Raw genomic sequence first — 18,688 nt, 5'->3', positions numbered from 1 at the left:
CAAAATTTGTGAGTTTTATCGCAAATATTAATGAAGTAGAGAAATTTGAAAGTGTATTTCTTTTCAAATCATCACATCAAAAAGACCATTTCTTCGCTGATTTCCAAGACAATTTTATTCGAGACGTATCATCTTTGCTTGGAATTCCATTCATTTTGTCAACTGAAGAGTCATCATTTTACTTAAAGAATGAATTCAATGAAAATCTTCTAACTTTAGTTCAATTTGATTCAAGTGACTTGTATCTCAAACAACTTTTGGAACATCTTCAACATCTTCGATTTTATAAAATTATATTTTTACTCCAGAACTCATCAAAACAAGACTTGATACTGAGGAATGCCTTCAATTTCTGTTGGGAGAATAGAATGATTAATGTTCTAGCAGTTTTTCAAGATTTCTCTACCACATTGACGTACTACAGCTACAGCAACTTTGGGAACTTTATAATTGAAGAATTCATCTGGAGCAAAGAAGACTCTTTCATTTTTCCAAATCAAATTGACAATCTTCATGGCATGGTATTGCCAGTTTATCACAAAATACGATCGATATCAGTGCTATTTGCATAAACCAAAAACGGTGATTTGGTTATTGGTGGATATGTGGGGCATATCTTCAACACTTTTGCTAAAAGGCATAACGCCAGATTGAATCTAACATATATCAGTACTGATTTAGTATCGATTAATGATATTATTGGACTTGTTTCTAATGGAACAATTGATATAACTGATTTGGGTCCAATGCTATTACGAGCTCCAATTCAGTGGTATTCTTATCCCTATTTATCAATAGATTGGGGCATAATGCTACCAATAGAAACAAATATTCCTATTTATAAAGTATTTGGATATATTTTTGATTGGCAAGCCTTTGTTTTAACAATTTTGGTATTAATATCACTTTCTGTTTCGCATGGAATTGCTGTCAAATTCTCTGGATCATCTGGGAACTTTTCCACCTTTATTATTGATTGTTTTCGTGGAATGCTTGGGCAGTCATTCTCTGAATTCCCAAAACCTTCTTTTAGTACAAAAATCATCTATTCTTCGATCTTTTTATTTGGAATTATGATAGTAACTTCATACAATGCATTTCTTCAGTCCTTAATGACTCAGCAACCAAAAGAAAATATTATACAAACTTTTGATGATGTACAGAAATTTGGTTTAAAAATATACCTTACTCAAGCTGAATACGATAAATACTTGTCAAATTTAAGACCCGATTTAATACAAAAATATTCAAATATATTTCAACCAATAAGTCTTGACATAAGAGAAAAACTCTATTACAATTATAATAACAAATATGCTTTCACAGTGCCTAGTCACGAGTGGTTGAATATTGAGACTCAGGAAAATTTCTTCAATCAAAAATTTTATCGTTGGTCAAATGAATTGTTTTTGTTTAAAAATCAATTAGCAGCCATACATATGAATGAAAATTCAATTTATAAAAAAGCTTTAAACTTTCATATCATGGAGATACATTCAAGTGGATTGATGGATTATTGGATGAAAAGGACCTTTTATGAAACACTTGGCATTGATGAAAAATTAAGATTAGCTATTAAATTTGAACCGAAATTACGTCAAATGAAAGTTGAAGATTTGAAATGGATTTGGTATGGGATGGGATTGGCATTGATGGTTGCTACTTTGTGTTTTGTTGGAGAAATGTGTATTTTTAAGTATAGAAATAGAAGAAATAAATAAATACTTTATTAATAATTTAGTGTGTTTTATAACTTATATTAAAATAATTTTCAGGCGAATAGATGTTAAAAATTGCACCCGTATCTTTTTTTAATACGCCTGCATTGAGGTTAAAAAATAAACACAGTGACCTATTAAAATGGAACTGATCATATCCCAAAGGATACTATGTTAGTACAACTTTTTTTCTCTCAGAAAAATTTGCATACGTCCAACCCGTTACAAAAAATTTAACGAAAGATTTATATACAAAATTGAAATAAATATGCAAACATTTTGTAAAACAAAATAAACCTTGTAGTATTTTCCGTCGCAACCGTGTAGAAAATTTTTTCATTACGAAAGTCTATGTTAAGCCTGTCTAATTAAAGGTAGAATTTGAAAAGGGACTTTTCACACTTGAAAACTGTTACTCCTTTCAAATAAATGCTATATGCACGCAATACTAATTATATAAACAAAATCTGTTGATAACCATTTCTAATTAATTTAAAAGCTAAATGTCATTAAGGTTTAATAATTCATAAAGCTTTAACCAAAGAACGATTTAACAACCAAGGGAATAAATATTAGATACCTAATTAACCAAAAAAAAATCCATAATTATACGCATTTATTAACACATGTTTCGAGGGGAATAATGAAAGCTTTTGTTTTATTGAAAATTAATAGTTAACACATCAAACAAAGGAACAAGCAATACAAATTAATAACTAGTCAGTGATGGCCCTTCAAAGCACAGGAACGGGACAGTCTGTTTTTAATCGAATCGGAAGGAGTATAAGTCATTGTAAGATGACATTAAAAAATATCAATTTTATTACTTTCCTTGTTTTATCAATAATCGCAGACTTTTCAAAGACAGAAGATAAATTTAACTGGAAATTTGTGAGCTTCTTGGAAAATATCAATAAAGTCGAGCATTTTGAAAGTGTATTTCTATTCAAACCATCACAACAAAAAGACCATTTCTTCACTAATTATCATGATGATTTTATTAGAGACGTCTCATCTTCACTTGGAATTCCATTCATCTTATCAACTGAAGAATCTTCATTTTACTTGAAAAACGAATTCAATGAAAATTTGTTAACAATAGTTCAATTTGATTCAAGAGACATAAGGCTTTAACAACTTTTGGAACATCTTCAACATCTTCGATTTTGTAAAATTATATGTTTGCTCAAAAATTCTCCAAAAACTGATTTGATATTGAAAAATATCTTCAATTTCTGTTGGGAGAATAGGATGATTAATGTTCTAGCAGTTTTTCAAAATTTCTCGGCCACACTGGCGTACTACAGCTACAGGAATTTCGGAAGCTTTATGATTGAAGAATTCATTTGGAACAAGAAGGACGCTGTCGTCTTTCCAAATCGAATGGCCAATCTTCATGGCGCAGTATTGCCAGTTTATTTCAAAGACCGTAGGACAGCAGTGATACTTTCAAAAACTAATAACGGTAGAACAGTTATTGGTGGATATTTGGGGAATATCTTTAACACTTTTGCTAAAAGGCATAACGCCAGATTGAATATTTCAGATGACACCAATTCATTATCAAATAAGGACATTCTTGAACTTGTTTCGAATGGAACAATTGATATAGCTGATTTGGGTCCAATGCTTTTACGGAATCCAATTCAATGGTTCTCATATCCGTATTTAACAATTGATTGGGGTATAATTCTGCCAATAGAAACAAATATTCCCATTAATAAAGTTTTTGGACATGTTTTTGATTGGCAAGCATGTGTTTTGACAATTTTGGTATTAATATCACTTGCTGTATCACTTGGAATTGTTGCCATGTTCTCGGGATCATCTTGTAACTTTTTCACCTTTATTATTGATTGTTTTCGTGGAATGCTTGGACAGTCATTCTCTGAATCCCCAAAAGCTTTTTATAGTACAAAAATCATCTATTCTTCGATATTTTTCTTTGGAATCATGATAGTAACTTCATATAATGCATTTCTTCAGTCCTTGATGACCAAGTTACCAAAAGAAAATGTGATACGAACTTTTGAAGACGTGCAAACATTTGGTTTGAAAATATACCTTACTCAAGCTGAATTCGATTTACACTTGATAAGACTAAGACCCGATTTAATGGAAAAGTATTCAAAGATATTTCAAGCAGTTCAAGAAGATAAAAAAGAAAAACTTTTTGACATAAATAATCCCAAATATGCCTTCACAGTGACTAGTAATACATGGATGAATGTTGAGAATCAGCAAAATTTTTTTGGTCGAAAATTTTATCGTTGGTCAAAAGAATTGATTCTGTTTAAAAATCAATTAGCAGCAATTCATTTGAATGAAAATTCAATTTATAAAAAAGCTTTAAACTTCCATATTTTAGAGACACAATCAAGTGGATTGATGGATTATTGGACGAAAAGATCATTTTATGAAATACTTGGAATACAAGAAGAAGTTATAAAATTCGATTTTGAACCGGAAGTAAATTTAAGACAAATGAAAGTTGAAGATTTGAAATGGATATGGTATGTGATGGGATTTGCATTGATGGTCGCTACTTTGTGTTTTATTGGAGAAATAATTATTTTTAAATTCAGAAATAAATAAAATAAATAAGCTAAACCAATAATTTGTAAACAAATAAGTTTTTGTATTATTTTTTTTTTTTTTTTTTGTTTGGTGTTTAATAAATAGTAAGAAAAAATAATATTCGTTTTTAATTAAATGAAAAGTATTTTCAGACACAATGAAGTTATTGGCCTTAAGAAGTGCTTCAATTTAAAAAAAAAATCGTTCTAAGGTCATTACTAGTACCTACACTTTATAAGCAGATTTCCACAGTAAAATCAAATGAAGAAATAACAGTTTGGTCCAGTAAAATAACGAATTGTTCAGTTTTCCAGAGTCAAATCACTCATGTTTCCGTAAAAATTACAAAAGTCCCCTTTGAAAACTGACAGTTTGCATCACAAAAACCTGGATCTTTGCTTTAAAATCGCGGATTGCCCCCATTAAATAAACTGTCTTCTTTGTATAATTACTGTTCTCTTTAAATAAAAAACTTCACAGTAAAATCAAGGATAACTCTGGTAAATCGCAGGTTCCTCCGCTAAAACAACATTTGATAATGTATGTATATATTTTTTACTTTTTAAATATAACTCAGCTATGCGATGAAGACTGCAGGACTTGAATTTTTAAGAAATGAAAGATTAAATATAATGTTGTAAGCCAGTCTCGTACGTTGAGTCGCCGGGGCCCCGGGGCAAGACTAAATTTTGTGGCCCCTTTGATATTTGGGGGCCCCTTAGATACAAAAAAAAAATACGTATACGCCATAAATTTTTTTTTGTATGGCTTATTTTTTTTAGGTTTATTTTTATGTTTTAATATGTTTGTAATAAACTTTGCTATACTTACTTAAAACGTCTATCATAAAAGTAGTAAATACTACTTGTACTAGGGGTCCCCAAAATTAAATATTTATAGACCCCTAAAATAAAATTTTTTTAGCTTAGAATTGATAGTTCTTGGGGCCTCTGTTCTGAAGTAATATGTACACATTTGAATTTCCATCATCAAACATAGTTTACTTCTTTTGGGGCCCCTGAAAAACTATTTTTCTGGCCTCAAAATTAAGTGCTTAGAGGCCCGTAAAATATAATATAATTTTTTGGAGCCAATATACATAGGTATTGGGGCCTCTGTTCTGAAGAAATATTCGGAATGCCACCAATAACTTAATGTTTTTATTTTTAGCCTTGATGTATTTACGTTGGGGCCCCTGAATTGATATTTAATTTTCCATTTAATTATTTTAAACCACTGAAGTAATAGCTTTTGGGGATCCTCAAATAATATCTGTCATGCCATCAGAAAATTTGATGAATATTTTTGGGCTCCTTCGTAATAGATTTTGGGATATTTGATTGCCTCTCAACTAACGGGGTTCCTGAAAAATTATTTTTTGGGACCCTTCATATAATACTTTTGGAGCCCCGAAGTCATATTTTTTGGGGCTCCTAAAGTAATATTAGGTAATCCATCAACAAATAATGTAATTTCATTTAAAAAACAATTTTTTTAAATTAAGGTAATGGCTTTTGGGGCCCCTGGCCTGAAGTTGTTTGCTTATTTGGGGCCCCTAATGTATTGACTTGAAGTAATATTTGGTATGCCATTCACAAATTTTTTTCGCTTTTTTGAGGCCCCTGATGTATTATTTGTGGTTGCAAAGATTTTTCAAGTATAATATTTTTTGGGGCCCTAAGATAAAATTATAATTTTTCTTTTAAAAAAGCAGTTTATTTTTTTGGGGCCTCTGGGGTAACCTTAACAGTTTCCTTTTCTGCATTGTCTCCCGTGGGGGCCCTGGGGTCGGTCGAGGGCCCCGGGTCACCGCCCCGCTTGCCCCAAGGGAGTGTACGCCCCTGTTGAAAGCACAAAACATAATAAATCTGTATTAAAGAATAATAACATTCTAATTTATTCAAAGCAATTGACTTTGCTTGTGTAAAGCCTTAAAAATGTTACTGTTACTTCCTTTAACTTATAAAGAAGTAAAATTGAAATGTGATTTATCTTAAAAAAATTCAAATTTTCATAAAAAAAAACACATCTTAATTAATTTAATTTTTATTAAACCTCGCATAAATGTGAAATATATTAAAAAAGTAACATCTAAATCATTTTAAATTTTTTAATAAATAATGTTATCAAAGAATTATTACTGAGGCAAATACTTTCTATTTTTTAAATTTAAAAATACAAATTTCTGCAACAAAACACAAACTATCAACCATCAATGCCAATCCCATTCCATACCAAATCCATTTCAAATCTTCAACTTTCATTTGTCGTAATTTTGGTTCCGCTTCAAAATCGAATTTTGTAACTGCTCCAACTTGGAGTAATTCATAAAATGACCTTTTCGTCCAATAATCCATCAATCCACTTGATTGTGTTTCTAAAATATGAAAGTTAAAAGCCTTTTTATAAATTGAATTTTCGTTCAAATAAATGCAAAATAATTGATTTTTTAACAAAAACAATTCTTTCGACCAACGATAAAATTTTTGATTGAAGAAATTTTGCTGATTTTCAGTGTATATCCAATTGTTACTAGTCGTTGCGAATGCATATTTGGTATTATGACTGTCAAATAGTTTATCTTTTATTTCAGCTTTAACTGCTTGAAATACATTAGAATATTTTTCCATTAAATCCGGTCTAAATTTCGTCAAACGATTTTTAAATTCACGTTGACCAACGTATATTTTCAAACCAAATGCTTGAACGTCATCAAAAGTTCGTATCATATTTTCTTTTGGTGGATCAGTCATCAATGATTGTAAAAATGCATTATACGACGTAACTATCATAATTCCAAACAAAAAGATCCAAGAATAGATGATTTTTGTACTATAAGAAGCTTTTGGGGACTCAGAGAATGACTGTCCAAGCATTCCACGAAAACAATCAATAATAAAGGTGAAAAAGTAACAAGATGATCCAGAAAATTTGGCAGAAATTCCAAGTGATACAGCAAGTGAAATTAATACCAAAATTGTTAAAACAAATGCTTGCCAATCAAAAATATAACCAAATACTTTATAAATGGGAATATTTGTTTCTATTGGCAGCATTATACCCCAGTCTACTGTTAAGTACGGATATGAATACCACTGTATTGGAGTGTGTAAAAGCGTTGGAGCCAAATCGGTCATATCAAGTGTTCTATTCGAAACATATTCATACATTTCAGCATTCGTTAATACATTACCGATATTTGATGTATTCAATTTGGCGTTATGCCTCTTAGCAAAAGTGCTAAACATATTCCCCACATATCCACCAATAACTGTAGCACCGTTAACGGATTTTGAAAAAATCACTGCTGTCGCTCGATTTTTGTGAAGAACTGGCAATACTGTTTCATTAAGATTTCCCATACGATTTGGAAAAACGACAGATTCCTTTTTGTTCCAAATGATTTTTTCAATTATGAAGTTTCCAAAGTTGCTGTAGTTGTAATAAGTCAATGTGGTAGAGAAATCTTGAAAAACTGCAACAACATTAACCATTTTTAACTTCCAACTGAATTTGAAAACTCTATCCAGAATCAAGTCATTATTTGAATAGTTTTTTAGCAAAAATATAATTTTACAAAATCGAAGATGTAAAAGAAGTTTCAAAAGTTTATTGGTAAACAATTTACTCGTATCATATTGAATTAGAATTAGAAGATTTTCATTGAATTTGTCCTTCAAGTAAAATGACGACTCATTAGTTGACAATATGAATGGAATTTCTAGTGAAGATGACACGTCTCGAATAAAATCGTCATGAAAATCAGTGAAGAAATGGTCTTGCTGATGTGACGACTTGATGAGAAATACGGTTTCAAATTGCTCGACTTCGTTAATATTTGCGACAAAACTTAAAAATTTCGAGTTGAATTCAGCTTCGGTTTTCAAAAATTCAGATGCTAATGTTACAAGGAATGCAACAAAACTGATTTTGTTGAAAGTCATCTTGAACTTATTTTTTAATAAAATTTACAATAAAGTTCAAAATCTTTAAATTGAGTTTGATTTCGAATTCTTTCAATTTGACAAAAAAAGGTAACGTTTCTTTGTTGTGTTGGGCTATCACTGACTAATAGTCCGTAACTACATACAAAATTGTGTTGTTTATGCATTTTAATTGATTCGTTAACTAATAGTTTGTAATAATAGAAAAGTATCAATTACTCCATTAAAAATTGTTTAAATCTTTTTACAAGCATATTCGTTCTGAAACATTTACAAATACATAATGTGTAATTAAGGTTTTAGTTTTAATTATAATTTAAATGCTATTCCGAGTTATTAACGTATAATAATTCGTCTTTATTCGTTTATTGCCTAGCCCTAGTGGAATTTACTATGATAATGAGAAAAAATTATTGAACTTCCTATAAAATACTCTATTTTTGTGTGTTTTTTTGCTCTGAAAAACCATGTTTTGATGAATTTAAATTGTAATATCTTTTCGCTCTAACAACAACTTTTGAAACTTTTATACTTTTTTTGAAAACTGCAATAACAGGGCAAGTTTTTATAATAATAAACCATTTTCACACAATACAAATTTTTTTGTGGAGTGTTATTTTGGAATAAAAGTAAAAAATTGAGTTTTTATAAAACTTGAAACTGTAAAATTATTTGTACCGAAATATGAAATAAAAAATATGTAAAATTACAAAAAATAACAATCAACTACACTGGTTTACAGCCAAAATAGACACTCAATCCAACTATTTTTTTCTTACGTACTTTGACTTTAGTAACTCGGAAATCACTGTACAAAAAAATTACGATGGCTACGTTTTCGAGATATAATTTTTCAAATTTTGTTGTCATTTTTTCCCAGCATCAATCTGAACAGATATTTTATATTTTTCCAATTTTAGACGTATTCAATTTTTGTGACCATTATGTTGAAAGATAAAGAATTTCCTTTTCTCCGTTACATGTTCAATATCTATAGATGCTCAAAGGACAAAAATAGACTATTAAGTAAAAACATCAAAAATATCATTTTTTTTTTTTATCTTTTTTTAAGATATATATTGACAACAAAAAATTATCTTGTTATATCTTTGCCATAGGAACTGCACTACACATACAAAATATAAAACTATGAGGATTCGAAATATTATTACTAAAAAGGTCACAAAAGGAGAAATTAATTAAGATTTTTTGTTTCAGTAAGATTTTTTTTTTGCAAAAATTTCATTTAAAAATCGATTTTTAAAAAAATGTTTTGATACATTGCACTAAAACACCAAAAAAGTTATTCCAGTGCTTGTTGCTTATTTATTCAGCTTTCGGTTTTTCTGTTCAGATTGATCGTTTATTAGTCAAGATATAGCCCGAACACTAAGTATGCTGCAAAAAAAAAAACTAAAAAAAACTTTGAAAAATCATATCTCGAAAACATATCCATAAAATTTTTTTTAGTTAAGTTTTTCGAGTTTTCTGGACTCAAATCTATATGAAATGTATTTGTTTGTAAACTAGTGTTATGGCAGCAATTACCTACATACTTTTGCAAAGTAAGGATTTTTCAAAATTTCAAAAGAACTGAATTTAATTGAAAACGGTAAGGAAGCAAGTGACCAAATTCTGAGATCCCTTTAGAATTTTGCGTTTAAAAAAAAAAGAATTTTTTTTATAAATTTTTTCAAAAGTTGTCATGCTAAGTTTGTACATAGGAGTATTTCCATTAAAAACCTGAACAAAATTATTTTTTGAAGTAAAAGAATTTATTTATGCTAGAACTTATTATTTATGCAATGAAAGGCGGTTTTATGAAAATAAGTTGAAAAACTTTAAAAACGCTCGTGATAAGAAAAACTAAAAAAAATAGTATGAAATTTTATACACCCAAAATGTGAAAAATTAAAAAATCTAAATTATTAGAGCTTCTAGAAAGGCTTAGTGAATCCAAATGTATCAAGTTCAATAAAACACAAATTTCTGGAAAATGTTAACAACCAGTAAAAAAAAACGTAGGGCGTATGATTGTTTTTTACTCAAAGTGAAAATTTCATTCGCAAATAATTTCGTTAATCGCAAAAAATCGCACCCAAATTTTTGATATTAAATTAAAAGAATAGTCAAAGTTATCATAAATCTATGTTTCAAGGCAGAATAGTAGGGTATACTATAACAAAGCACTTAGGCTTAAAAAAAAAATCAATACAAATATCTAGTATATGTCTCAGACTCTTTTCCTACTGTTAGACCAGTGCCAATCCGGTTTTCAGAGGGCAAAAGTTGAACAAATTATTAGCAGCATATGGGTGATGGGAAAATTTAGGATAAATGATATATGAAAGGGGAAAAATAAATTGCCCACAAAAAAATTGGGGGAAAGGGGGTGGGTGGGCGAAAAAGTGGGGTGGGTGTCACAAATCATGGTTTTTTACGATTTCTGTCAAAACTAGACGTCCTATCGAAAAAAGTTAAATCCAAAAGTTGTAGGTAGTATAAATGTCTACAACTTTTACTCAAACAATTTTTTTCTATAACCTCAAAAATATTGGAAAAAATGCAAAAATACGATTTTTTTATTTTTTATTTTTATCTTTTACAAAAATGGTTGGATTTTAACAAAACTTGGTTAAGAACTACTTTGTTATGTTTTCTATCAATTAAAAATGTTTTTTGAGCAAAAAGTGAATTTTTGGATTTTTGACGAATTTAATTTGAAAAAATAGCCTATTTTTCAATCAAAAAAGTTACCGAAAAAATTTTTGATTTTTGAAAAGTTTGAAATGAAATTATTTAGATTAGAACCTATTACACTGGTCAACAAGGTTTTTGCCACAACAACCAAAATATACTTTTCCAGTAGTTTTTGATGTGCTGAACTCGAATCTGAAGTCAGAAAATTGTTATTGGCCTCGGTTTTTTAAATATTACCGTTAGAAAATGTAAAAAAACGTAATTTTGGCTGCTTTCGAGGTTATGTTTTTTTGTGGGTTAATACATTGTGAGTAAATTTGTAACGGTGGCTATAAGAACTGATTTTATTCTTTCAAAAAATGTTTAAATCTTTCCGATATCTGTTTTACTGCCCGAGATATTTAAAATTTAAGCAGCGGTCTTTGAATCAGAAACAACACTGGCCAACCAAATTAAACTTTTTTTGCCACAAGAACCAAAATATACTTTTCTGCAGGTTTTTGGGTAGCTGAGCTCGAATCCGCAATTAGAAAAATTTTATTAGCCTTAGTTCTTGAAATATTACCGTTATAAAGTGCAAAAAAAAGGTTTTTTTTTTATAACGGTTATATTTCAAGAACGGAGGCTAATAGAATTTTTCTGATTGCGGATTCGTGCTCAGCAACCCAAAAACCTTCAGAAAAGTATATTTTGGTTCTTGTGGCAAAAATTCTGTGATCAGAGACTTAATCTTTTAATTAAGTTTAGTTTCTCTTTGGCTTATTAACTGAAATTTAAGATATCTCGAGCAATAAAAGAGATATCGGGAAAATTTAAACAGTTTTTGAAAGTAGAATATCAGTTCTTATAATAACCGTTAATAATTTGTTTCTAATGAATTACCCCACATAAAAACAGAACCTCGAAAACAGCCAAAATGACGTTTTTTAGCATTTTATAACGGTAATATTTCAAAAACGGAGGCCAATCAAATTTTTCTGACTTCAGATTCGGATTCAGCACCCCGAAAAATACTAGAAAAGTATATTTTCGTTCTTGTGGCAAAAAAAAAGTCAAATTTTGTTGACCAGTGTTATTTAAGATTGTGTGGAAAAACTATACTTTTGTTTCAGAAAATATTGAGAAAAATTGAAAAAAACAAAAAAACGATTTTTAAGATCGATTTTTCCGTAAATGACAGTAATATTAGCGAGAAATAATTTTCCATAGAAACTAAATTATACTTTTCTAATGGCCTTTGACCTTCTTAATTTTAATCTAGCATTAGAATAGCTCTGACGTGAAAAGTTTTTGAGATATTGAATTTTGAACGTCCAAAACACTATTTTTGTGATGTTTTGCATGGAAATATCTCAAAAACGTGATGTGATAGAATTTTTCTGACTTCGGATTCGAGCTCAGCGCACAAAAAAACCATTAGAAAAATATACTGTGATTTCTATAAAAAAAAACTTTTTGACTAGTGAATTCTAACAAGGCATTCGATTTTTTCTTCCCTGTTCGAATTCACTAGTCAAAAAGTTTTTTTTTTATAGAAATCAAAGTATATTTTTCTAATAGTTTTTTGTGCGCTGAGCTCGAATCCGAAGTCAGAAAAATTCTATCACATCACGTTTTTGAGATATTAACATGCAAAACATCACAAAAATAGTGTTTTGGACGTTCAAAATTCAATATCTCAAAAACTTTTCACGTTAGAGCTATTCTAATGCTAGATTCAAATTAAGAAGGTCAAAGGCCATTAGAAAAGTATAATTAAGTTTCTATGGAAAATTATTTCTCGCTAATATTACTGTCATTTACGGAAAAATCGATCTTAAAAATCGTTTTTTTGTTTTTTTCAATTTTTCTCAATATTTTCTAAAACAAAAGTATAGTTTTTTCACACAATCTTAAATAATAGGTTTTAATCTAAATAATTTTATTTCAAACTTTTCAAAAATCAAAAATTTTTTCGGTAACTTTTTTGATTGAAAAATAGGCTATTTTTTCAAATTAAATTCGTCAAAAATCCAAAAATTCACTTTTTGCTCAAAAAACATTTTTAATAGATAGAAAACATAACAAAGTAGTTTTTAACCAAGTTTTGTTAAAATCCAACCATTTTTGTAAAAGATAAAAATAAAAAATCAAAAAATCGTATTTTTGCATTTTTTCCAATATTTTTGAGGTTATAGAAAAAAATTGTTCGATTAAAAGTTGTAGACATTTATATTACCTACAACTTTTGCATTTGAATTTTTTCGATAGGACGTCTAGTTTTGACAGAAATCGTAAAAAACCATGATTTGTGACACCCACCCCACTTTTTCGCCCACCCACCCCCTTTCCCCCAATTTTTTTGTGGGCAATTTATTTTTCCCCTTTCATATAACATTTATCCTAGATTTTTCCACCACCCATATGCTGCTAATAATTTTTTTATTTTCAAAAATTATTGGCACTGGTCTATGTCATTTAATTGAACAAAAAACATTTAATATTTCCATATTACTCTTTAATTATTATTCAATACCTGCAATTGTATTTTTAATTTGAAAATTTTATGTTTAAAAGCACACTCGCTCACAATCAATCTCCTAACAATGCTCACCAAATCACCACAAATTAAAAAAAAAATTCAGAAAATAAACAACTGACTTTGAACTTGTTTTGTCACTCCACACAATTTACCACAAAAAAAAAAAGGTACATCATATGAGCCTCTGTATATTTACCATCCGCTTTGTAAAAAATTTAATTACAAATTTTGATTTTTAGTAAATCGACTTTTGTCCAGCTTTTCGACCAGAATACTCCTATGTGGATCGTTTCTCTACGGGTTTGCCTATTAAAATAAAATCGATTGTTTCAAATACATGTACCTATGTGGTGTGCCTTCATATTTTGTATTTGTTAAATATGAATTCAATTATAGGCTATTGATTATGTCATTTAGAAAGGAACTAAGACGTTCACGGGTTTTTATTGCAGGAATCGTTCAATGGGTTATAAAAGAACATTAAACCGCGGAGTGCTATTAAATGAGAGGGTGGAAACTGAAGATAGGGGTGTAAAAGCCCCCTTTTTGGTTTTTTCAATATATCTCGTAAACCGAGCAAAATTTTAGTATATTGCTCTCAAAACTTTTTGTAGAGAATTGAATTTCCTATTAGAATAATGTTTTTTAAAAATTGAAAAAAAAAATTACATACCAAAATAGTCGAAACCATTATAAAAAAAATATCAAAAAAATCGATTTTTTGAGTTTTTTTGCTTTTTTGGTTGTACATTTTTTTTGGGTTGAGATAGACATAAACATTGCTCCAAAGAAAAAAAGAAGATTAAATTTCCTTCAAAACCCTGTACTCATTAAATTTTTTCATTGAAAATTAACCGAAGTATGGCCATTTTAATCTATCTTTTTTTCGCATTTTTAGTTTTACTCAAGTAAAATAGAAACATTTGAGGGGAAAGTACGTTAACTTAAGCACCAAGAACTGATAATGAGATTTTGTAGAGGGGTTAAATACAATCAATGTTTACTATAAGAGGAGGGATCTATGTCCCCCCGTTTAGACGGGAGGGGCAATTTTCTAAAAAAAATACTTAAAATAAAAAAAAATTATTAAAAAACAACGGCAACACTCACAGTTTTGATTGATACTTTTTTCAAAAGCTAGAATTATAAACTTAATATTAATTTTAAAATGAAGTTATTTTAATCAATTGTTTTTGAAATACCCGATTTCAAAGTCAAAACTTGTGAAAAAAAAGTTTAAAAAGCACATTGAGTACAGTTTTCACAAAGACTGTGGACTTCAATACGAAATTGATCGACAAAGTAAACTGCCTTAATTGATTTCTTATCAAATCATGAAAATCATAATGTTCTTATGCCTTCTACTTTTTGAGAAAATTGAAAAATAGACAAAATACTTTCATTATTGGAATCACTCGTTTATTTCAAAAACAATTGATTAAAATAACTTCATTTTAAAATTAATATTAAGTTTATAATTCTAGCTTTTGAAAAAAGTATCAATCAAAACTGTGAGTGTTGCCGTTGTTTTTTAATAATTTTTTTTTATTTTAAGTATTTTTTTTAGAAAATTGCCCCTCCCGCCTAAACGGGGGGACATAGATCCCCCCTCTTATGGTAAACAATGATTGTATTTAACCCCTCTACAAAATCTCATTATCAGTTCTTGGTGCTTAAGTTAACGTACTTTCCCCTCAAATGTTTCTGTTTTACTTGAGTAAAACTAAAAATGCGAAAAAAAGATAGATTAAAATGGCCATACTTCGGTTAATTTTCAATGAAAAAATTTAATGAGTACAGGGTTTTGAAGGAAATTTAATCTTCTTTTTTTCTTTGGAGCAATGTTTATGTCTATCTCAACCCAAAAAAAATGTACAACCAAAAAAGCAAAAAAACTCAAAAAATCGATTTTTTTGATATTTTTTTTATAATGGTTTCGACTATTTTGGTATGGAAATTTTTTTTTTCAATTTTTAAAAAACATTATTCTAATAGGAAATTCAATTCTCTACAAAAAGTTTTGAGAGCAATATACTAAAATTTTGCTCGGTTTACGAGATATATTGAAAAAACCAAAAAGGGGGCTTTTACACCCCTATCTTCAGTTTCCACCCTCTCATTTAATAGCACTCCGCGGTTTTATGTTCTTTTACAACCCATTGAACGATTCCTGCAATATAAACCCGTGAACGTCTTAGTTCCTTATTGCCCTGTTTTTTTCGACATAATCAATAGCCTATTATAAGAGGAAGACTGCACACTAACTTTTTTCTTCCTTTGAAATTTTTTATTTGTGAGATATATACAATCACTCACGAAACTATTGGGCCAAATCTTTGTTTGCTAAAAACACAAGTGAAAAAATGGGATTAAGGTCTTAAAACAAAAGAAAGTTTGCTTCCATTTTATATGTAGGTAAGCAACAAAATCGTTTTTTTTTATTCTTTCATTTAAATTGTGTAAATTGTGCCTACTTAAAACAATTTTTTATTAGACATACTAGGAGTAAATGACAAGCTTCCAGAATGAAAAAGTGCATTTCTGCTTCGTTCGTACTCTAAGGTATAGAGGCCGAACCCAGAAATAATTCGCATAGAGCTGAGAATTGGTAAAGAAAATTGGTCCCCAAAAGTCCCATGTAAGCATAAAAACTTATTCAAGTTTTAATGACGAAAATGTACGATTTTCTTTTCTAACTTTGAAACGGGAGAAGTAGGTCTCTTCCATTTTTGCAAATTAATTAGCTATGATATGAGCTCTTTAATAGAGTGTCGTGTCACAAATTGATTTATTTATTTTTAATTTTCAAATTTATTGTGATTTTTCATAAGTTTTTTTAAAAAATCAAAAATTTAAGTAAAATTAAAAGGTAGATCTATTGTGATTATTATTATTTATTAAACTTTGAATTGATTAGTATATTTTATATACATACTAATTCATAATAAAAAAAAAAGAGTCACATCTAAAACATTTTTAATTTTTGAACAAAAATGTTATTAAATAATTATGACTTGGGCACAATTTTTTTTACATTTTTTTTAAATTTAAAGACACACATTTCTGAAACAAAACAAAAACTATCCACCATCAATGCCAATCCCATCCCATACCAAATCCATTTAAAATCTTCAACCTTTATCTGTCGTAATTTTGGTTCTGGATTATAATCATACTTTGTAACTTCTCCAACTTGGAGTAATTCATAAAATGTCTTCTTCATCCAATAATCCATCAATCCACTTGATTGTGTTTCTAATATATGAAAGTTTAAGGCTTTTTTATAAATTGAATTTTCATTCAAATGAATTCCTGCTAATTGATTTTTAAACAAATACAATTCTTTTGACCAACGATAAAATTTTTGATTGAAGAAATTTTGCTGATTTTCAGTGTTTTTCCAACTATTGCTAGTCACTGCGAATGCATATTTGGCATTATGAGTTGCAATAAGTTTAATTTTCGTCTCATGGTTAACTGCTTGAAAAACGTTCGAATATTTTTCCAATAAATCGGGTCTTAAGTTTGTCAAGTAACTATCGAATTCAATTTGAGTTAGGAATATTTTCATACCAAATGCTTCAACGTCATCAAAGGTTCTTATAATATTTTCTTTTGGTGGCTCAGTCATCAAGGATTGAAGAAATGCATTATAAGAAGTTACTATCATAATTCCAAAAAAAAAGATCCAAGAATAGATGATTTTTGTACTATAAGAAGATTGTCGGGACTCAGAGAATGACTGTCCAAGCATTCCACGAAAACAATCAATAATAAAAATGATGAAGGTACAGGTTAATCCTGAGAATTTGGCAGCAATTCCAAGTGATACAGAAAGTGAAATTAATACCAAAATTGTTAAAACAAAAGCTTGCCAATCGAAAATATGTCCAAATACTTTATTAATGGGAATATTTGTTTCTATTGGCAGCATTATACCCCAGTCTATTATTAAGTACGGATATGAATACCATGGAAATGGTCTTTGTAAAAGCAATATAGCCAAAGCTGTTATATCAATTCTTCCATTCGCAACAAGATCAAGAATATCATTATTTGATAATACATCAGTATTGTCATTTGAAATATTCAATCTTGCGTTATGCCTTTTAGCAAAAGTATTGAAGATATTACCCATATATCCACCAATAACTGTCTCACCGTTGTTAGTTTTTAAAAATATCACTGATAGCTCTCGTTTTTTGAGATAAACTGGCAATACTGCACCATGAAGGTTCTCCATTCGATTTGGAAAAACGTCAGAGCCCTTCTTGCTCCAAAAGAATTCTTCAATTATAAAGTTTTCAAAGTTCCTGTAGCTGTAATAATTCAATGTGGTAGAGAAATCTTGAAAAACTGCCAAAACATTAATCATCCTATTATTCCAACAGAAATTGAAGACATTTTTCAATACCAAATCATTTCTTGATGAATTTTTAAGAAAAAATATAATTTTAGAAAATCGAAGTTGTCGAAGATGCTCCGAAAAATTGTTGAGATACAAGTCACTTGAATCAAATTGAATTAAAGTTAAAAAATTTTCATTGAATTTGTTCTTCAAGTAAAATGACGACTCTTCAGTTGACAAAATTAATGGAATATCAAGTGAAGATGAGACTTCTCGAATGAAATCGTCATGAAAATCAGTGAAGAAATGGTCTTGCTGATGTGATGGCTTGATGAGAAATACGCTTTCAAATCGCTCGACTTTGTTTATATTTGCAACAAAACTCAAAAACTTCGAGTTGATGTCAGCTTCGGTGTTCAAAAATTCAGATGCAAGTACTACAAGGAAAGTAACAAAACTGATATTGCTGAAAGTCATTATGAACTTTTTTTTTTAATACACAATTTACAATGATGTTTAGAGTCTTTAAAGTTTAAATTGAATTTGATTTCAATTTCTTCAACGGCAACGTTTCTTTGCTGTGATGAGTTATCGCTAACTAATTGTCCATAACCATTTACAAATCTGTGTTGTTTATGCCTTTTAATGGATCAGTTAACTAACAATTTGCAATAGTGCAAAGTATCCATTAGTCCATTAGAAATACATAGTTTGAAACTTTTTATTTGACCTGAAACATTTTAAAATATGTGTTAGTTAGTTTTTTTTTTAATTATTTAAAATGCTATTCCGACTTAAAAATGTACCTTTAATTCGTCTTTATTCGTTTATTTAAACAGATATCTTATAAATTGATCTTTCGTTGTCAGTTTTGAGGATT

General features: G+C 29.1%; 1 protein-coding gene across 1 annotated transcript; it reads left to right on the top strand.

Annotated features, from left to right (window-relative positions):
• Positions 1-2,969: 2,969 nt before the first annotated feature.
• On the top strand, positions 2,970-6,208 carry LOC129918152 (uncharacterized). The gene is made up of 2 exons (XM_055998523.1): positions 2,970-4,231; positions 6,202-6,208. Exons 1-2 carry the CDS (start codon positions 2,970-2,972, stop codon positions 6,206-6,208), a joined length of 1,269 nt encoding a protein of 422 aa, XP_055854498.1.
• Positions 6,209-18,688: the final 12,480 nt, after the last annotated feature.

This window comes from Episyrphus balteatus, chromosome 4, assembly GCF_945859705.1.
Source record: "Episyrphus balteatus chromosome 4, idEpiBalt1.1, whole genome shotgun sequence".
Lineage (NCBI taxonomy): Eukaryota > Metazoa > Arthropoda > Insecta > Diptera > Syrphidae > Episyrphus > Episyrphus balteatus.
Note: the sequence above shows the minus strand (reverse complement) of the source record. Positions and strands in the feature narration are given on the sequence as shown.